The 22,423-nt window shown below is 44.2% G+C and overlaps 1 protein-coding gene across 1 annotated transcript in view; it reads right to left on the bottom strand.

The window, feature by feature from the left end:
* Positions 1-22,423, bottom strand: part of FAT3 (FAT atypical cadherin 3) — a 607,947-nt gene that overhangs the window by 45,144 nt on the left and 540,380 nt on the right. The window contains exons 14-18 of the mRNA XM_087821612.1: positions 11,200-11,589; positions 8,443-8,657; positions 7,100-7,237; positions 5,985-6,128; positions 2,958-3,155 (exon numbers count right to left, since the gene is read on the bottom strand). Of these exons, the coding sequence (XP_087677738.1) occupies positions 2,958-3,155; positions 5,985-6,128; positions 7,100-7,237; positions 8,443-8,657; positions 11,200-11,589 (1,085 nt within the window). The remainder of the gene's footprint in view (positions 1-2,957; positions 3,156-5,984; positions 6,129-7,099; positions 7,238-8,442; positions 8,658-11,199; positions 11,590-22,423) is intronic.

Raw genomic sequence — 22,423 nt, forward strand, 5'->3', positions numbered from 1 at the left:
AAAACCCAGAAGATGTCTACTCCTTTAACTGCCTTCGGCTCTTCCTCCATCCCCTGCCTCTAGTCTGCAAAATGCTGAAGATGTGCACTTAAGAGGAGAGATTTATTACCTTCAGTCCCCACATGTACACTTTGTTATGGACAATAAAATGTATCAACACAATAAAGCCAGTGGGGTGAGCAGGGAAGGAGGCTAGAGGGTGCTATGAGATCCAACATGCCCACAACAGGCTGGCCTTGTTTTCGTTTTGGAGAGAAGCCATAAGGAAACCTTATAAACTGGTGTTTGCTCTTGGAAAGCAATTTTTTTAAAAAAAGTTTATTGATTGATTTTAGAGAGAAAGAGGGAGAGAGAAAGAGAAACACAGAGAAACACCAATTTGTTGTTCTACATATTTATACATGCATTAGTTGATTCTTGTACGTGTCCTGACCAGGACTGAACCTGCAAACTTGGCGGATTGGGACGATGCTCTAACCAACTGAGCTACCCGGCCAGGACAGAAGAAAAATTTTTCCTCTCTTTAAATTCTTTCATTTTGATTGGACTGGATGACACTTAAGAAACAACATTATTTAAGTGGGAATTACACAATATTAAGGTTTAGAATAAAGAACGGTACACTGAAGGAGAAAACAGGTAGCCTGAATAATCCCTTTTTGTCTTCTTTCTTTATATCAGTTGATGGAACAACCACTCTGACAACAGATCTTTACTGAGCACCTGACATGCCATGTGGAGGTAGTCAGTGCTATAGGGCTTCAGTGAAGGGCAGGTTCCTAAAGGCCGGGTCCCCAGGGCAGATGGCTGAAGAGACAGGCTGAAGTGGACCTTGCAGGCTGGATGGAATCTGGGGAGGTGTGCCCTTGTATGTGGAAGGCAGCAGGGGCTTGGGCATCCCACAGACTCGAGTTCAAATCTTGGTCCTGCTGCTCAGTACACATCTGGCTTTGAGTAAGTTACTTATCCTCACTCAGCTTTAATTCTTGTATTTTAATATGAGTAAAATAATAGTATTTACTTCACAGGATTCTTGTATTGTAAGGATTAAAAGGCAGTGTAATTGCTAAGTGCTTAGCACAGGTCTGACCCACAGAAGTACTTAGTTTATGAGAGTCAGTGTGATGGGTGTTATTTTTATTATTACCTTCACACCATGCTTTATTTGATGGACTTTGTGAACCAGAGATTCTGACATGGAAAATTTCATGCAGAAAAAGGTACGTTTAGCAAATTAGGCTGAACTTGGAGGGTTTCAAACTGTAGAGGGTTTCAAAGGACAGTGGTAAGTTTGGACTTTATAATTCAGAGGTTGCCCGGTCAGAGGTCAGAAAGATGACAGAAAGGCATGAAGCCGCTGGGAGTAAGGCAATAGACTAGTGGGCCTGTGGCCTGAAAAGGACTGGAGAGTTCCTATCTGCCTAAACACCCTGAAATTCAGAATCTGAGTCTGGGCCAGAATTTAGCCTGCAGGCCACACATTTTCAGGCGCTAGGAAGCCACAAATGGTTTTAGTTTAGGGCGGGGGTTGACACACCTTTTCTGTAAAGTGCAAGATAAGAAACAGTAGTTTAGGCTTTGGGGGTTATACCTTCTCTATCAACTACTCAGCTCTGATTCTACCATGGAGGCAGCAGCCACAGAGCATATGAATGGGCAAGGCTGTGTTCCAAGAAAACTTTATTGATAAAAACAGGCTGAGGACATGATGTGGTCTAAGGGAATGACATAGTCAAAGTGAGATGATTAATTTGGAAGGGGTGTAGGGATGGCTCAGAAAAGAATGAGGCTGAAGCCAGAGGAATCACCCTTGAGGCTTTTGCAATAGTATGAGGGTGGTGTCATCTGGAATAAAGTGGACAGTGGCAAAGGGAATGTAACTGATGCACTTGGGGACCTTAGGAAGGCAAAAGTACAAGGCTTGGTAGTAGTTTGATATAAGGAACTGGGAGGAGAAAGCTTTCTATAGTGTTTTCAAAGTCTGAGATGTGACTCTGCTCTCTAACAATCAGAGAAAGTAGGCAAAGAACTATACTCACTTCTGTGAGAAGGCACTAAAAATCTCTCCTTGCCCTTGAGCATGTATACTGTGAATAAAACTATTTCCATAATATTGTTGGAGGAATGGGTGGCAGCTGAAGCGTTCATGGACATGCTCAGAGCCAAAAGTCATTAATTCATAAAGTTTCATAGAGCACAGTAAGCCATAAAGTATCAAAAGAAATGATGTACACAATTAAATGCTATAAAAATATTTAAAAATCCATGGTTATTATTGTCACCATAAATAGTGACTTTAGGTTGCCCTCTATGGCAACTGTGTGTAAAAAAAGTCATTCAGTTTCACTGATGGGACTATCTTGGTACTGGAAAAATTCACACTTAGAAACTTTTGGTGCTCTCTTATTTCGTGCTCCTATCCATACCCGGTCCATACCTGCCACTCTTGTCTCTTTGTCCCATTTCATTGTACACAGGCCAGTGACCCTGTTGGGACACCACTGCCATCTGGGTGCTTGGTCCCCTCCTGTCTCACTGAGAAAACTTACCCAGCAGCGGTCTCTTCAAAAGCAGAGGCCATGATCTGGCTCAATCACATTGGATCAATGTGTACAACACGACTGTACACAGCAGCAACCCTTGACCAGCTGGTTGCCTTCGGGGGTCAGTTAGAACCCCAGGAGTTCTCGGAATGCAGATTTAGGCCCTGCGACGGTCTGCCTGGCACACCCTGCAGGAATGTCCCTGCCGCACTACGATGCTTCCCTCCCTTCCTGTTCAATTTCACACACAGGGGCCGCTCTTATTGGTGTGAAATTGAATTTGAGATTAAAAGGGGGACATTCCTGCATGGCAATGAATTATGTTGACTGGCTCAACAAAGGAAAACCAACTGACGGGCACAGAAACAAGCCTGGGGAAAGGCAGCCTGGCGAGGGCCGGGAACGAGCCTGTACCTGGACACGCAGCACGTACTCCGGAGACTCCGTGTGCCGGAAGACCACGGCCGACCGCAGGGTCCCGTGCGGGTCCAGCACGAACTCCGCCTCCTCGTTTCCCGACAGGATGGAGAAGGAGAAGGGAGGCCCGTTGTGGAAGGAGTCTCTGTCTGTCACCACCAGCTGCAAAATGCTGGTGCCTACGGGCTTATTTTCCTGAATAAAAGAGTATATTAAAAAGGAAGCTAAAATTACACCTCTCTTCACATTTTAAGAAACCCCATCATTACCAGCTGAGAGTGCTGCGCTAGAGAACGGCTTAGAGGAAGGGGCTCCCTGGGATATTATGTTGTCTTCTGAAAATACACTGGCGTCTGTAAGCATCACGGTTCCCGTCTCTAGCTGCCTCCCCACAACTGCCCCAGGAGACAATGGGCGGCAGGCAAGAACTCAGGGCTTCACCTCGAGCGGGTTTATAGGTTCCAAAGGTGGTACTGCTACGCTTTGTCCTTGGCTGGGCTGGAACTGTGCTGAGTTCACCTGGACAGCTCTGGAAATATACGGTGCTCACTGGCCTTCTTAATTACATCAAGAATCCTCTCAGGCTAAGAAAGCATCAACCCTTTGGGATGGGAAGGCACTTCCTCACACTTGTCACAACATGGTAATGCTGAGGCCCAACACTGTGACACAATGTCACAACATTGGACTTCTGGGGGGACAGCCTGGCAACTTCCCAGTAAATATACAAAGGCATATGCAGGTGGAAAATGGGCTTTCCCTGTACACCTCAGAACTCAAGTTTTGCCATGTTTTTCAAGGAAACAGAAGGGGGTCAGAATATTTCTCAACTTGAGAATGAAGAGAAAGGAAATCCTTAACTTCATCAGAATTTTTGGAAGCCCTGATGTTATGCAAGCATTATTTTGTAGAACCTCTCTGCCTTTCCCCCAAAATAGAAACACAAAGGATCTTTGTTCTCCTTTCTTGGCTCAAAGGTTATCTTCACTTTGAAAACACCAAATTAAATTCCTCTGTAGCTCAGGCATTGGTTCCCTTGCCCCACTCTGTTTAGACTTAAGAATTACCACGGCTGGGGCCTGAAGTCAGTTTCATTAGTTCAGGCCTTCTGATGACATCGATTTAGGATTCAATGAGCTTGGGTCACAGAGATGAACACAATGATACGCTGCAGTTTGGAGGGAAGTCATGCACAGGGCCCGTACACTCAAGTTTAATGTGCCGAATTAGTCTTATAAAAACCATGTGTTGGAATAAGAAAATTATTCTGGGTTCTAAAAAGGGAGAAACACTTTTTGAAGGAGAAAAGAGAGAAGGACCTCAAAGACCTCTTATTTTGCCACTTGTCTCAGGTGGCCTTTTGGTCATTAGGATCTAGACACAGTCTCCATCCGGAATCAATCGTGGAACCACCACCGTCCAGTGTGGCTTTACTATTTCACAATGACAGCATACTCAGCACCACGCAGAACAGAAGACTTATCGATTTGTTTGCTCAGTCTATAAAGGCCATTTCCTCCAGAGAAGAGAAAGGGGGGGAGGGAGGGAAGAAAGAGAGAGAGAGAGAAAATGCGTGCCTAGGGTCACCATCAGAGAAAGAAGGGTGAAATACAACACGGCCAGGCCCCGGCATTGCAGATATGAGCCACGGTCACTGCTCAAGGCTGTGGTTCTCGGTTCTTTCACTGCCAACTTCCTGTTGTGCATGGGAAACAGTCTGTCAAGCTGATGTATGTGTGTCACAAAACTGAATGTTGAGTAGGCAAAGCCCATGTCATTGAGGGGCGAGCACACAGAGGCGGGAGAGTCAGTGAGTGCCACTGTGGGGAAGGGCTGTCTGAGAGGAGGAGGGATGGAGGAAGGTGCAGGCCCTGCATGAAGTGGGGGAGAGAGAATGCACAGTTGCTGGAAAAAGCATCAGAGAGGAGAGGAAAACCAAATACCAGCAGGTGAAGGGATCGGGTTTCGATGACAAAGGGGTGGGAAAGAGGTGGAGAGTTGCTGGCTTTCTGAAGGTCTCTCAGCCGGATTCCTGGACAGCTCAGTGGTGCAGGGGGAGCCGGCTATGGATGGCCAGACTCAGTCTTGAATGTTAATCCAAAAGGGTCCCTCAAGGCCTAGCTCACTCTCATCTTACCTTCTACCCACAAAGCCCTGGGCCCCCTTGAGGGGTGATTCTGAAGTCAAACTGGATCAGGCAAGAGCTGATTCTCTAGACTACCTGTGGCCTCCCAACACATATATATCAATCCCTGGCTCCTTTAAGTCCTCCACACGGACAGTATTACCAAACTGAATTTCCTGATCCTTCTGAAGTCAGTTTCCAGCTTCTAGAAACTCTGGGAAGTGGAGATGGATCAGTGCTTAGTACTGTGCTCATGAAATATCTTTAGAATAAGAAAAAATAGATAGGAAAGAAAGTCATTCTGATTGCAGTTACCCCATCCTGTAGTCTAAATTTAAAGAGCTAGTGGACTTGAAGTGCTAAACATATTGCTTTTGGAAGAGTGATTTTAGTGAATAGCAGCTCTATCCTGGTGCCCAATCTCCCTTTGACTGATGACACAGTCTGTATCAATCTCCCTCCCAAGCCAGAATAGCACGAAGTGGCTTAAAGGCAGCCTTCATGAAAAGAAAATAGTTTTTGCCAAAGACAGGCCTGAGTTCTAATCCTGACTCTACCACTTAGCTGAATGATCTTGGGTGAGCTACTTAACTCCTCAGAACCTTAGCTCCTTCACCATCCATGGGTGGCTGATCCACCATCCCACTTCACAGGGCTGTGGTGGGGACAGACAGTGTATGGAACGTACCTGACACTGGAGAGAACCCCATTGGTGATTGCACTTATCAATGTTTATCAATCAGTTGCAATAGAAGAATCAGGCTCTTTTTTATACCAGCCCAATGACTGGATGAGTTGCTATTATGCTAAAACAGTAAAAAACCATGACCAGTGAACCGCAGCAGAGAAAGGAAGCTGAGTGCATAAAGACACGTGCCTGACAGGCAAGATTTGCTCACCTGAATCACAGCAGTATAGTTAGCAGGTGTAAAGACTGGGCTGTTGTCATTCACATCAGAAATATCAATGTTGACAGTAGCAGTTGACGACATCACAGGAAAGCCACTGTCTACTGCCTGGACAAGCAGGGAGTATCCAGACACCTGTCGAAGCACAAAGGGCTGACAGTGAAGCACCTCCTTCCTTTTGCTCACATTCAGAGGTGCTGCAGGTTCTGCTCTGCTTTGTTGAAGTTCAACCATCTTCTCTTTGATTCTAAACCAGGGTTTCTCAACCACAGCACCATTGACATTTGGAGCCAGGTAATTGTTGTTGAGGGCTGACCTGTGCATTGTAGAATGTTTAGCAGCATCCCTGGTCTCAGTCTACTAGAAGCCAGTATCACCTTCTGCCAATTTGTGACAACTGAAAATGCCTCCAAACATATGAGGGACAAAACCATATGTTATCGGGTGGGGGGGAGGGATACAAAACCATCCCTGGTTAGCACCACAGCTCTTGAGCTTTGTTCAGACACAACCGTTGTCAACACTGATCTATCTTATCAGTTTTGATACTTTGGGAGTTATGAGATTATATCACTCAGTGAGGCCTTTCTGCTTTTTTAGCATTACTACTAGAACACCTTTTTCCATATTTAATTTCTCTTTGAAGACACATTTTTTTTTTTTTGGCCAAAAAAGACAATGTTTAGAAACTTAGTTTAACCTTGGACAGAGGAATTTTTCTGAATCATTCTTTTTGACCCAGATAACTTCAGATGATCCTTCTGTACCTGCTCATGAAACCATGATCACAGGATCCCAATGCTCAGGATGTTTTTCTGCCTCCTTGCTCCAGGAAGGGCCAAAATTCAAACCATCCAGGAAGATACATATTTGCTTTTCTTTAAAAATACCCATAAGTAAGAAACTGCCAGCATCTATTGGCAGAAAATTTTTTCAAGGGCCTAGCCCAAATTCATTGTGCTGTATTTTAGCCCATCCCTTTTTACTCTCAGTATTTAGAACAGAGACTCTTCCTACTTATAATCATTGAGCCAGTGCTGGATTCCAGTGAAGGGATGGGTGCGGATGGGAGTTGGTGGGAAGGGAGCTGGCCTAAACTAGCTTACCCGTTCCCGGTCCAATTTCTTCTTAACCTTCACAAGTCCCAAGACAGGATCCACAGCAAATTCATTGTCCCGATCTCCACTCACAATGGAAAACTGAATCTGTCCATTGGGCTGGCTATCTGCATCTTCTGCTATTAGCTTCATGGGACACAAGCAAAACAAAGGAAAGACATGACACAAGAGAAAAGGTTTATTCTTAGGGTTCCAGGTCTGCACAAATGGGCATAGCTCTGACGGTTTTCATCGGTGCTATGCTCAGTGGTGACTGTGATCATAACCCCAGTGGAAGAGATGATGGGGTTGGCTCAAGAAGGAAACCACCATTGCTGGAGCTGCCATTTTATTTCTGTTAATTTTTACCTGCCTACAGCCTGATGCTTGTTAGGTCTGATTTTCCTCAGGCTTGGAGCTAGTACAGCTAGAGCCAAAGCTAACTGATAGGGATGGATACTCTTGTGATTCTTTCCCAATTTTGCAAAATAATGGTCTCTGCCACTGAGCTGAGCATTCTCTCAACCTGTATATTTCCATGTTATGGAAGCCCAAGAAAATTCCCTCTCCCATCTGGCCAAAATACTCCCCACTGCCTGCTGCTCATATTGGTGATGCTGGGATTTATATGTGTGGGAATAGTTCTATAATGTCCAGGAAGGAGAGAGGGCCTGGGAAGCCCATCTCTGACAGGTAAAGAATGCACACCCACAACTTGGTGCTGCAGGAGCCAGAGATAATGAATGGAAGGGACCTGTCCAACCTATGGATTTGAGCATGGTGAGGATGGGATTCATTGTTTCCAGAATGTCAAGTGTAAGTCTGAGAGAGCCTGTGTTCTCCCAACACATGATATGTTCCTACTGGTATTAGAAAAAAACCTTCTGGAAAGAGCTCCTCTAAGAGTGGCCAATTCATCTTAAACTTGCTCCCATATTTGTAGCTGCCTTACTCTGTGTGTGTGTGTGTGTGTGTGTGTGTGTGTGTAGGGGACTGGGAGAGATTTTATTCTATCCTTAGCTACCTAATAGCTTATCTAAGGTCACAAGTTAGTAGGAGCCATCATTACAAATTCATTCCATGGGGTGTTTTGTTTTCTCAAAAAATACACATTCCTGGGAAGAAAATGATTATCAGTCACTTGTACCTTGATATAAATGCATTTTTCAGGCCCTTTCTAATAGACACACTGGAGAGGGAGCAATTGAAAGACTAGTGCCTGACCAGAGCTCTTGGGGACAAAAGAACACTGGAAAGAAAAAGTGTGTAAAGAACCCAAGACAGTTTGCTCACTTTTTCACGCTATTGAGGATTATTAGTCCAAGACATCTGGACCTCCCGACGGCACCTACCAAAATGACAGAGTCCCCAACCGAGGCATCTTCACTTATGACCGCACTGTAGACATCTTGGCTGAACTTTGGAGGGTTGTCATTCACGTCTGTGAGGTTGATGTTGACAGTGGCCACGGCGCTGAGAGCTGGGGTGCCCCCATCTTTAGCTTCCACCACCAGGTAAAACTTTTTGCATAATTCATAGTCCAGGACTTCAGAGACTGAAATACCCCCTTTAAAGAAAAATGGAGAGCTTTAGACTTGATTGGGGAAAAAACATTGGCCAGCAGTTCCATAATCATGGAAATGTTTATAACATCATCTCCAGCCAAGAATATTAGATATTCAGGAATTTGTTTATTTAATGCCCTGCTGAAAGCATCCAGGGTCTGATTAATGCTGTCAGTTAAAATTCAGCTATCCATCAGACACAACACTGAAGAAGTTAAGTCTCTGCATGTTTCTGCAATAGTTCCTAAACTTTTCTCAAGCAGCCAGTCTCTGGCATTATTCACCCTTATGCAACTAGGGAGTAGGGACGGGAACAATATCTGTGATAAGTGTCTCTCGATGACTCCTCAAGTGGACCCAGGCTGTCCAAGAATGAGCTGAGATGTGTGGGTGTGAGTGCATGACCCCATCCCTCATCAGCAAGTAAATACTTTCAGATAGCTGAAATCTCATTAAAAATATCTCCTATGTTCCTGGTCTTCAGCTTTCTGTGCTTATCTAAAACTATTATGGCACAAAGAGGGCAAGGATCTCAGAAATGTCAAGGTATTGGAAAAAGAAAATTGGTAACAGAAAATGCCTGGGAGTCAGTGGCCAAATAGTAAGTGTGAGCTTAGTGTCCACAAGCACAGAGCAGAGATAATGCCTGTGCCGCAGATATATTTAAGTTAAGCAAATAGAGCAGGTGAAAGCAGCTAGCTGGGTGCTCCCCTGGGAGAAGTTCCGTGAGAGCGATTTTCCCTCCCGTCCTAGCCCTTTCTGGTGACGCAACCCAATCCTTCCCTCATTCTGCAATTGGTTACTGGTCATTGCACTGCCTGCAGAGCAGCTCTCAAGGGCATAGACTTTTCTCCCACCTGAAAAACAACCAGTAGGACCAAGTGAGTATGTCACATCCACTCACATTTCTAAACGGGCAACTTCTCTAGAAGCTAAGGCGGTCCTTCTACTTAAGGTGAGAAACAGAAGCTTCACTTATAACAAGAGCCTTTTTCTCCCCATAATTAAGTTTTCTGAGCAATTATCGCCCCTAGCATGTTGTGTTGCACCCCAGTCTTGTTATCCAGTGCCAAATTTAAATAGTACTTAGCCATTTCCCCATGGTGTTCATATATAGTGGCCATAATGAGACAGGCTAAGGCTAACACATATTTAAATGAGGAAAACCCCCATACATTTTAATTTGAAGTAATGACCTTAATAAATAGAGTTACTGCTGGGAGAAGCTGCTAAGGTAGTTCCTTCATCAATATTTCCACCTCCCTGTACTTAGGGGCAGGGACTATATCGCCTTCATTTTTTGCACCTTCCACAGCATATCAATGTAATTTAGATGTTAAGCATGTATTCCATAATCAGGAAGATCCGAGTTCAAATCCTGAATCCTCTGCTGACTCACAGTGGACACTGGAAAAATTAATCTCTCTGAAGCTCTGTTTTTCTCATATAGAAAAATGTGAGAAATAACTGATGATTTAATAGGAACCTGGTGCATTTGTTATGTTAAAGAGCATTGCTAATTATGCTAATTATGCTAGTTTCTTGTTTGCATTTACAGGACTATCCAAATGGACCTCCTTTGTCACCTTACACAACAAGTGCATATTCCTTGAGTAATGAGGGAATTATGTCCAGTGGCCAGAAGGTGTGAGAGACTCACCTTTCTTATCTGCAAAATGGGGTTGCCTTGCCTATTCATAGGGACATAAGCAAATGAGAATATCTATGAAATATGCTTTGAAAATATTAATATAAACACTATGAAAATACAAGGGCGAATATGTTTACTTTTCAAAGAACATCTAAGCTTGTATTCTAAGTTGCCACCTTTATTTACCCAAGTTACCCCTAATAGTTATTAACTCTCTGATAAACAGAAAGCCCTAGGGGTTTTTCTTATTTCTTTCTAGGCACCTTTTCCCTAAACGATGCCACGTCCTCCCCCAGGGTTTGAAATGACAATGTCATAACCAGGAGCAGTGACCAGGACTCAAAGGCGGTCTCAGTTCCAGCTGACTGGGGCGCCAGGTTGGGAAGCCCTGCGGGTCACGGTCAGGTCACTTATCAAGGTCTGCCTTGGCAGATGACCAGAGAGTGGCAGCCTGGGTGTGGACGGCGGTGAGTGAACGCTGATCTCCAGGAGCACTTCCAAACACATAAACACATGATCCAAGCTAGAGAACAAAGAAGCAAACAGAAAAGAGAAACAAACAAAGCCTTGGGCTCGGCATGCAAAGAATATTTCCTCTCCTCATCCGGGAAGCGCGTGACTGTCCCCATCCTTCCTGCGGGAAATCCTGGAGGCAGCCTGGGGCTCAGTTCTGCCAGGGAGCCCGCAGCAGGAGCTTCCAGCTCGGCAGGGGCATCCTCAGAAGCAGAGGGTCAGGGCCGCTGGGGCCTGCCTGCAGCCCTGCCCTGAGACTAGCTTTTGCTGCAAGGGAAGAAGCGGGAGGAACGGAGCCCAGAAGAGAAGTGGTCAAGGGTCAGGAGCGGAAGCAGGATAGACTGAAGCCTTGAGTTTGAAGTCAACTGTTCTTTACCCACCTGTCTTGGGGTTGATTGTAAATGTCCCTCGTTCATTCCCAGACCGAATGAGATACGTGATCTCAGCATTCGTGCCAATATCTTTGCTGGTGGCAAAAACAGCAAGGACTTGGGTGCCAGGGGAAGTGTCTTCAGGTACGGTCACCAGGTAGTCCCTCCTTTCAAACACAGGCGGGTTGTCGTTAATGTCCAGGACGGTGATGGTGACGGTGGCGAGAGAGGACAGGGCGCGCCCGGGGCTCTGGTCGGTGGCCTGCACGCTGATGTTGTAGGAGGGCTGCTGCTCTCGGTCCAGCGGCTGCTCCAGGATGATGATGCCAGACGACTGGTCAATGGAGAAGAACCCATGGGCGGAGTCGGCCAGGGAGTACACGACCTTCCTATTGAGGCCTGCAGGGGACGCAAGGACGTGAGCACAGGAAAATGCAGCCTGACCCTCTGCTCTGGAGTATTAGGGCTGGGCTGACTTCCGAAGGACCACACGAAGCAAAACAGCAATTATAGAAACCCACAGCTTTGGTCCTACAAAGATGTCAGCTTCAGTTTGTAAAATACATACAACTAAATTAAATAGCAGAGAAATAAATATTGGCAACAAATGTCAGAAATAGCTGGATATTCCCCATATCGTGAAGAAAAACATCTAAGATGCCAATAGATATGTGGCTGAGAAGATGTGCCACAGAAAAAGAGAAATACAAATTAATTAATTAACTACTTCAACAAATGTTTATCTAGACTCTATCAGGCACTATTTATTCTAGATGCCAGAGATTCTAGCCATGGACAAAGAGCCAAACATTTCCTGCGGACCTCTGTACATCCTAGTGGGAGTAAATAAGACATGAACAACAAAGAATCAGAATAAATGGCATGTCAGGGAGTAAAGGAGAAAAAGCCGTAAGGGGCATGAGGAGTGCTGGGGGAAGAGAGTATTTGGGAGATGGAGAGAAGGGTGGTAATTTTAAATGAAGTGGTCGGGGAACACTTTTGACATTTGAATAAAAACCCAAAGGAGAGGAAGGAGTGAACAGTGCAACCATCCAGGGAGGACCACTGCAGGGGGACGAACACACAAGTGCACGGGTCCTGAGGTGCGGGCGCATCTGGGTGTTTGAGGAGCACTGTTGAGAAAACCAGTGTGACTAGAGCCAAGAAGAGAGAAACAGAAGATGAGATCAGGGAGCAGATCCTGTGGGGTTGTGGTGGGAAGGTGGGAAGTCACTGGAGGGCTGAGAGGAGTCATGTGATGTGACTTAGATTTTAACAGGATCACTCATGAATGAAGAGCAGTTAAGAGAGAAAGCAGGGAGACAGCTAGAAACTTCCACAGGAATACAGGTGTGTGATATGGCAGCTTGAACGAGGTGGTGGTGGTGAAAGTGGTGAGAAGTGAGAAGTGGTTTGGTTCTAGATCTACTCTGAACACGTAGGCGGTGATGATACTGTTGTAATTAACTAGTTATTAATAACAGGAAAGGAGCAAAGAGAAGGACAGACATTAGAGGGATGTTCCCTGCAAAACACTGGGGGAGGGATCAAACACAGGGAAGACAGACACATGCCCAGTAAAGCTGGGGTGACATAGGGAAGGTCTTGCCTGTCAATCACACCTGAGGACAGAGATGATTGGCCAGAATAAGCCTGGCCACTGCAAGGGCAAGAACAGTGGGGAATACATAATCCCCTAAACAAAGGAATTCCCTCTCCTGTTGCCCTCCACTCTTGGCTTGTGGGGCTCTTTTGCTCCTACTCTTGCATTCACCTCTATGGCTCATGGCCATGCGGACCTCACACATAATGGATTAATGGACTGCCCCGAGAAACACAAGCTGGCTAGCCTGATGTTATATGGGATTATGCAAATACGGAAAGGACATTCTGGACACTGGCTCTGATTTTAGCTCTACTGAAACCCCAGCTACACTTCTATGACTGGACTAAGGGAAATGGGACTTTGGAAACCCAGGGGTGTAATTCCATGGAAAACAAAGCTTTCTACTATAACTCATCTACCTCCTGTGGGGGTCTCTAACAATGCTTATTCTAGTGGTACCCCCAAGAAGCCCACTCCCACCAGCCATGGGGGGAGACAAGGCACCCTTCCCTCCGTTAACAGTGAGAAATGACTGTCTTCTGATTGTGGCCCCTGGCAAGACATGGGACGTGACAGAAAAAGAAGATTCCAGGATGACTCTTAGGTTTTGGCCTGAACAAGTGAAAAGAGGTAGTGACCAGAAGCTGAGATGGAGAACATGAGAGAAGATGAGGATTTGGATGGAAGATCAGGAGCCCCATTTTGGACAAATTAAATTTGGGATGGGCATTTTATATTTAACTAGAGATTCAAGGAGGAAGTGACTACAGGAGGCTGGAGATCAGAAAGGTTCAAGCTGGACCTATAAATTTGAGGGTCATCAGCATTGAGATGGCCTGCAGAGCCAGGAGAATGGATGAGGTCATAAAGGAATGTAAAAGAAATTTAATGGCCAGTGAGCCTGGAGCACCCCATCAAAGAAGGGAGAGGATCTAGTCAGAGGGTGACCTCCACCTCTATAATTTAAGGAAATGTACTTAGTTACCAAAATACAATTTTACCTTAATATATACTAAAGCTGAAACATATCAGCCAGGAAATGTCCATTAACAACCAGCAAATTAGTGACTGATGATTGGGTTGACATCTGGTTCTGAAGACCGATTTAACTGCTTTCATCAGAGGATCTCAGCACTTCAAAAATGGTTTATAAACCTCAAATTTGCTAGTCGTTAAGATTTATAAGAAGCAAAATTTAATAGCTTTGTAGGCTGAAAAAAGTACGATTTTGGTCCTCAATGCTCTTAATGAGGACAGTCACCAGTCATGACTAGCTATCATAACACCTGAAAGTATCTTTTGTGAATCATGGACCCTAGAATATAAACACTTAGAGGGGAGGGCCTAAGCCTGTGTTGTTTTCTATTCTAACAGCTCACCATGGGGACAGGCATTTGGCAGTAACTCCCCCAATGTATAATTTCCCCTAAGCCAAAATTCCCAGCAACCCAATAAAATCATATATCTAGAGGGGATGACATAAATTACATTATGTGGCTTTAACCAAAAGGTCAGCACTAAGAGCTTGTTCTTGGTTCCATTCCAGAGAGTCCATTTTTTTCTAAAGTTTCATCATTTACCTTAATTTATCTCTCAAAAACAACCACCCTATGATATATAAACAGCAACCTTTGATTTTATTGGTGGTGGGATTAAAAAAAAAAAAAAAAAAGGCTTTCCTCTTCTCTTTCTGACCCTAAAAATAAGGCCCCAGAGCAGAGGTTTTAGCAATGGTTTTTGGCTATTTTTAGAGTGTCTGGAAGATTTAATTCTTCAACATAAATTCCTAGGGTAAATATGTAGAGGGTTGGGGAGGTGAGCAAGCTTGCACCTGAAAAGCAGTAACACTGCCTGGGTGTCAGACCAGGTTGAGAGCCCCAGAAGCTGCCTTGACTAATTGGATGGTCTCAGGACACCTCTCAAAGTCACAAGAACGAATTTATGGAAAAGTATCAGTAATGGGCATAAATACATCACATAGGTTTTCAGGTTTTTAAATCACATATTCCCTGTGGATTTGACTTCCACTCCCAACATATGGAATATGGATTTTACCAATAAGATGGGGCGGCAGGCTTATTCACATAGGAACTTTCCTCTGATCATCTGCTGACAACTACAAAACCCACTTCACTGATGCATAAACCAAGGGCTGATTGATTTGCCTGGTGCCACTAGTATTTTTAGGTAAGGACCACGAACAAAGGCCCGTTTTCTCAAGGCTCCCTGCTTAATTCCTTAAGAATTTAAGCTCTGCTCCTGAGCACTCTTCCTCTTCAGGCCTGAAGATCATTTGGGAAGAGGTAATTTTGGACTCCCTGCCCCGAAAGCCAAGGTGCTGGGAGCAGCTGAGTGGCAGACATAGAGGTTGGATTTGCACAGTGAGCTCTCTGTGGCAGCAAGGCCTGAAGAGAAGGTGCTTTTAATGGCTGCCTGTGTCTCCTTCACTGGGACAGAGAGCTGAAATCTCATTAAAAATATCTCCTATGTTCCCAGTCTTCAGCTTTCCCATCCAGTACCATTCAGAGGCTCTGGGCTCTGCTCAGATCCCCAAGCAGGAGATGCTGTGTTCTCCAGCGTCTGCTCAGCGGGCCAGCCGTGCTGCTGGAGCACTGTGTCTACAAGGCTGACATTAATCAGCCACACAAAGACCATGGCTTCCCTCCGGGCAGATCCTGTTAATTTAAGCTCAGGTGACAGGGTTTTTCTGCTTTACCACAGCAGAAAACCATCCCCTCCCCCCAAGTTGCTGACCTAAACTCCCCCCCACCTCCCTATACATTTTGCTTTTGACAGTATCTTGGGCATTCACACCAGGAGGAACTGGGAGATTTATTGTTTACCTTTCCTTTCTGTTACCAATCAGACTGATATGGAAGCAAAACCAGAAAAGGTGGAGGGAGTGGGGGATCCCAAATCAACGATCCTGCTAAATGGCATCACTTAGGATTTGGTAGCTCTCAAGAAAAGAGCAGGAATATATTTTTGGAACATATTAGCTTTAATTGAGACACAACTGTGAGGGCTTTCAATGATTTCTAGAAATAAAGTCAGACATGTAAATGCCAATTTTGGAGGTGGTACTTCTGGTGTAGCGCTTTCTGGGCTGTGCTTCCAGGCACTGGGGTGCTGTCTTTGTTAAATGAATGCAGGTCATGCCACTAAAGCAGAAACTTTCTATCCAAGGGCGTTTGATAAATGCCATCCTTCAAATCACCATCCCTTTGCTACATACCCAGCAGAAAAGGTGAACCCGAGCAGAAGCCTCGCTCGCTAATTGGTCCAATGCTCTTACTGCATGTCACGATGTGTTACATTAAGGCGTAACATTAATCCATCATTTTGCGTCTGTGTTTTTAAGTATGTAATTCTGTTCTCCAATTTGAGCCTAATTTAATGAGGACAGAGATACTTAGCTTCTCAAAACGCTGAAATGCCAGGCTACCGAGAGAAGTATGACTTTCATTGCAAGTGAAGTTTCTGCACGTTAACTGTGGCAAATGGAGCAGGCCCTTGGAGGATTGAAATCAAGCAAAAGGAGGGTGATTAAAATCCCTCTTTGCTCAAAGGAAGTAACAGGTAGTGGCATTCTGTAGAGTGAGGGTGGAGGGCAAAAATAGCACATAGCAATTCCCAGCAGGGAGGCTGCGAAATCCTGGGGTGATGGCCAAAGGCATCTGTATTCCTTCCCTTGAAAGGTTTCTAAATGGATGTGAAGTTCCTCTCAATTTGGCCAAATGGGAAGATGGACGTTTTGCACATGGGACTGTCAACGTGGTTCAGTCCTGGAGGACAGGAGACCTTGCTGCTAGCCCATGATCTGCCGAAACCCAGCAAGTAGACTTGGGCAAGTTTACTGGGTCTCAGGTCCCTTCATGTTTAAAATGACAGAACTGAGGTCAGTTGAGGCCTAAGATGATCTCCCAGCACTATGATTCGTTTCCATGTTAAACTAATGACATTGTTTTTTATTTCCAAAGGACTGCCCTTCTCCCTCAACTGCCCATTAAGTTGCTAGACCTGCGCATAAGTGGACCATATCAGCAAAGGGAAAGTCCACAGTAAGTTTGATTATGATGAACTACTGGATATTCTGGATAGAAAGAAAATTTAACATAGCAGATTCATACCATTCAGTTAAACGTTCGGAGTTCACACATATAGCTCATAGCAAGGATCTTACACCTCAGTGAGAAATAACACCCACTACTAGAGTCATCCCCAAGGATCTAACCCAATGTCAGAATTACTCAGCTTTATATTTGAGATTGTTAAAAGTGTTAAAATCTGCACCAAAATCAAATGGCGAGAGTGGGCAACACAGCAAGTGCATTGAGATTTTTTTCAACCTGAACTTTAAAAAATGTTTTCTCCCCTCCTCCGAAGATTAAGCTCCCTAAGCTTAAGGGCCCTAACAAGAGCCCAGTTATGCTCACTTTGAGGTCTTACGTTGGCAGCTGCTTTGACTCTGTCAGGGCAGGGCCCTGTCTGTGACATTCAGCGCTATACTTTCCTGCAGCTGCACAGGACCTGGCCTGTAGGCAGGCAGCACACACAAAATACGGGCTGTATTAAATTGCTATAAAAGGGTTTAAATATATATGGAATGTACATCTGGGAAAGAAATAATTTGAAACAATTTCAATAATTAGATTCCAGTAATACTTTAAATTTTTGTTCTAATTATTTTTATATCAACTTCACCGAGGTGTCATAATTTACAGACAATAACATGAACATGTTTTAAGTGTCTCGCTCATGAATTCTGACAAATATATACCCCCATGAAATCATGTTCCTCATTGAGACACAGAACCTTTTAATCACTCCTCAAAGTCCTTCAGGTCCCACTGCAGTCAGTCCCCTGCCACCATGCCCCGGGCAATCTAGTAACTTGGCTTTGAACGGGTATTTTCTCCTGTCTTCATTAATGCTTACTCATCAGCGCTTCCGATCTCACATGTATATTTGGATTTCATGGCCTTTATGATCCCAGCATGGTGACTAAGGCATGCTCTTTTTTAAACTATAAAGATTACCCTTTGAAGAAAAATTATACATAAAGCTTTGGTTCTTGAATATGCCATTGCATTTCTTTGCCACAGCCTTATCCTTAAAAAAGACAGTAGTTCCTTTTGAGAAGTGCAAGGGTTCTGTCTTCCTCACAGGAGACATTGGCTATGACCCTTCTACTTAATAAGGATTTGCTAAGTGCCACCTGTTCAATTGCTCTAGGCACTGCATCGAGGGGAAGTGGAGCCCAAAAGACATCATTCCTAACTCTAGTAGCTTAACAGCGTGACAAGGAATTACTTAAACTAGATAGCTTCCTGCATGTCTTCCTAACTCCCCTCTGCCACCTGAATCAGAATGCTGGGTTCTTTTGGTTCTACCGCCTGTCTTGAGGCCAGGTCTCCCAGCCAGGTGAGGCTCCCATCCCCTCACCTAGACCGATGCAAGACTTCTGATTACAAACACCTCCGACTCTATTCCCTCCGGGCCAAACCTAACCAGAGTTAGGTCCCTAAAACCGGATCCAGCCTTGCTCCTGCTGCTCAAGATAGTTATTGACTTCTCACTTCTTACAGTCAGAAGTAAAAACCTTTGAGAACGGCTTTTAGTCCTTTGAGTCTGGTCTCAACCCACTCCTTCAGGGTCATTTTCTGTTCCACTTCCATCATGTGCTGTTTACTCCTCTGGCTCCTGAAGACATCACGCACATTTACTCCTCTGGCTCCTGAAGACATCACCACACTTACTCCTCAGGCCTTGGCCCCTGCTCTTCCTTCTGCTCAGAAGGTTCTCTTCCCCGCCTTCCTTGTCAAAACCCCACGTATGTGCAGGGTCTCCTCTGGCAACGTTTCCTTAATTCCCCAGTTACTTCCTTCTTTTGCTCCCTTCACATTATTTTTGCATTATCATTAGTTCTATTTGTGTCCTCTCTCCTACTCGATTAAGGTACTTTTTAGGCAGAGGGACTGTGTCTTACTGTCTTTGTGCTCCGGGCCTTGTGCACAATACGAGAGCAAAGCATGTTGAACTGCAGAACAAACAACCAGGGGACCTCAGCAAGTGCATGAACACAGTGATGCCATGAATGGAGGCGGTATGTGTACTGCACCTACATGCCCACTGCAAATGCATGTGGTAAAGGCACCAAGGAAACGCAAAAGGGTGCAACGCAGAGAAACCAGGAATATTTAATATTAAAAATGTATATAAAACCTATATAACAAGCTATTGCTACATAAATGTCTGCATTTGTGGAAAAAACCTGGAAACTAACCAGTTTTCCAAGAATGAGGACTGGTTGAGTAAGTCATAGTACATGCATATCACAGAACACTACATATACATCATCATATGAAAGTGTAAAAGAATATATAATGACACTGAAATGCAGGGTGGGCAAACGGAGGCTTACAGCTTGTGAGTACATGAAACACAGTTTATTCTTGTTATTACTTATTAATTATTGTATTATTTATTACAAACAACTGTAAACCTACTTTTGTCCACCCCTGTAAGTTGCAAACCAGTGAAAAAAGCAGTTTACAAAACAATATCTAGTTTATGAGCCCATTGTTATAAAGAAAAAAAAGACAGAAAGGACTTCTATCAAAATGGCAACAGTGGTTAGAACTGACTTGTTTCTCCTTTTTGCCTGTCCTTCTAGATTTTATACAGTGGACACAGATCACATTTGTAATAAGTAAAAGAACTATTATAAAAATCATGTACATGGAAAATAATTTTTTAATATTAATTTTGGAGAGAAGTAAAAATTTCAAGTTATTTTTCTATGCCAATTGAATGCTCACAGGACATACCAATTAAAATATTTGTAGAAAAAGATACTTATATATTGTATAAGAATTCTTTTTCTGGATATTTACATTCCTCGTTTTAGTTTGTGCTCAGAAAGCCACTGGCTTTACTCAGAAAATCATTTTTGTTAAAGGTCTCATTATAAAGTTATTTCAAGGGATGCACTTTTTGAACATCTTTTTTACACTTAAATTAAACCACAGAAGAAAATGGCTAACCTAAAATTCTTCTCTCATTGTCTGTGGGAGGCAAGTAAAATTCCACTACCAGGGAAGAGCTCAAACTGACTGTTCTTTTCTATCTTTAAAATATGCCTGCAGATGATATGAAATAAAACAGAAAGTTGCCTTGAGGAAGTCCATGGAATTGCAATAATTTTTCAAGTTAGAAGTGACTTTCTAATTATTTCTGTTTTAAGTGCCTTTGAAAAGTTTTTCATTGTGTGATGACTAACCCTGACACTTTCCCATGGGCAAAGTACCACTATGGGGCCAGTAGTCTCTTGGCTCTTTGAACAGTCAAAAGAAAAAAAAACACAGAAAGCAGCACCAGGCACGGAGATCCTGACTACACCATAAACCTCTTGGGGACTTGCCAGTTGGGCTGGCACCAGCTCTGCTGGGTAGGATTGGCGACACGATTATGAGGTCACATGCAACATAAAAATGTTTAAAAAACGTTAAGGAGTTTAACAGCCACAGCAGAGCACTGAACCAAGCAAGGTGCCCTGTACAAATGCAAAGACTGCACACCCGTAAAGCTGGCCCCATTGCTGGACGAGGCTACCTTCCGTGAGGCCTCCACGGCTGCGTCTCTTCTGGGTGTAAACTCTTTCAAATTTGCTAGGCCTGGGATAGTGGACTGCCAGTTAATTCACCGACTAAGTACTCAAAACTCCATCTCTGTTGGTGCACAGAACTTCTCTCCTGGACTGCTACCTAACAATAAAACTCAAAATGTTTCCTAAGTGGACTTAACTAAGTTTGACCATTGGATCGATTTGTTCGTCCATTCAGGAAAGACTCACAGGACTTTGGTGCATGGCAGGCATTGGGGATGCAGAGAATGATGGGTCACTCTCCAACGGTCCCATTTCTCAGGAGACAAATATGTATACAGTTGATTACTGGAGGGCCAAAGAAAGTTTCCCAGAGAAGAAGGGAACTGAGCTGAGTCATGAAGGAAAGACAGGAGCTGCCAGGGGTAGGGATAAACAAATAGTGGCAAAGGGACAAACAGAAGGAGCATTTCCAGTGATATGAACACGTGAAGGTAAGAAGGATGAAACTGCAAGGTGGACTCAGAAGGTGAAAGGGCTCAATATTGCTAATTTAGAAGTTTAGAATGGCGAGAGCTGAAGCTGTCTATTTTCAGGGCCACTAACAAATTATCAGAGCCAGCCCTTCTAAACAATTATAGCTAGAGTAATGTAAAAACTGGGCATAAGTTAATGGATAAATTTGCAGAGAGAGAAGGAAGATTGGAGGAAGCAAGTTGGAGAGGATGTGTGGGTGGGAACCGGTTTTTAATATGTGGGAAGTTATTCAAAGAGCTCCCAGCAAATGATGGACAATATAATTGTGCCTGTCAAGGAGGCTTCACTGGGTGAAGTGAGAGCGTATATCCTGCAGCAAAGCTGATAAGCACACTCCACTGAGCCTCGAATATCCTGCAAAGGCAGGAAGCCAAAGCCGGGGGGGTCCTTGGATTCGGCACAAAATGTCCAGGGGGAGGTGGAGATTCTCCCAGACACCCTAGCACTCCCTTAAATTCATTCTCTGTATTTGCTGTATGTTGGATCAGGATTTCAACTGAGCAGCTTAGAGGCGCTACCAACTGGTGGCATCTATGGATGAGGCCAGTGTGAATGGGTGAGCTCATGGGAATGAACCAAGGTTAGGAATCAGAATTCCTGCCATGGGTGATTATTAAAATGTTTCAATATGATGTCCTTTTCTGAAAGGAATTAGTAATTTCATTTAAAAACTAGTGTTTTTTACCCCCTGCTTGGAAGACATTGGCTTTTAAAAAGAGTAATAATAACTTATATGTGTCACATGCAAAGAATCCTAAACCAGGCAAGGCATCACAGTTGACTAGAGAAAAATAGATACACAGAGCCCTGCCCCAGACTTTCTGAATCAGATTTTGGAGATGGATCCCTTGCCTGTTGGTTTATTTTTGTCTGTTTATTTTAAAAGCTCCCAAGGGGATTCTGATGCACCGCCAGGGCTGATAACCAATTTTTCTGATTTTTGTGCTTTATTTTATCTGCGGCTGGATTCTGGAATTTGGTTCATAGGGCCCTAATCAACTGAAGGAATCTTGTTTTCTTGGGCATGGGGAAGAGGGGGTGTCATTTTACATTCCCAAATTAAGCCAAGAGTGACAGAAGGCATTCATGTTGTCTCCAATGGAACTGGAGAAGGAAATTCCCAGCCTTTGAGGATTCCTGCAAGAGGGATCCCAGGCTGTGTGTGTGAAAGCCCCTGGAATAATGAAGTCACATATGGGCTAGATGGGATTTTAGGGGATCTAACTCAGCTCTCCCAACAACTTGGCAGTTCAACAGACATGTACTGTTGGGTGGCTGGTGCCAGTGCTGGCGACACAGAGGTTATCAGGAAGGTGTCTCAGCTTCCAGGAGCTCATGTTCTGGTGGGAAAACAAAACAAAACAAAACAAATGAATATCTCTATTTTTCCAGAGAAGAGGAGTGGCGTTCAGAAAGGTTGAGGAACTTAATTTAAGGTCAGACAGATAGTAAGGGTTGGAACTGGGGTATTTAACCAGGTCTCA

Source organism: Miniopterus natalensis, chromosome 11 (assembly GCF_054644295.1).
Source record: "Miniopterus natalensis isolate mMinNat1 chromosome 11, mMinNat1.hap1, whole genome shotgun sequence".
NCBI classification, from domain to species: Eukaryota; Metazoa; Chordata; class Mammalia; order Chiroptera; family Miniopteridae; genus Miniopterus; species Miniopterus natalensis.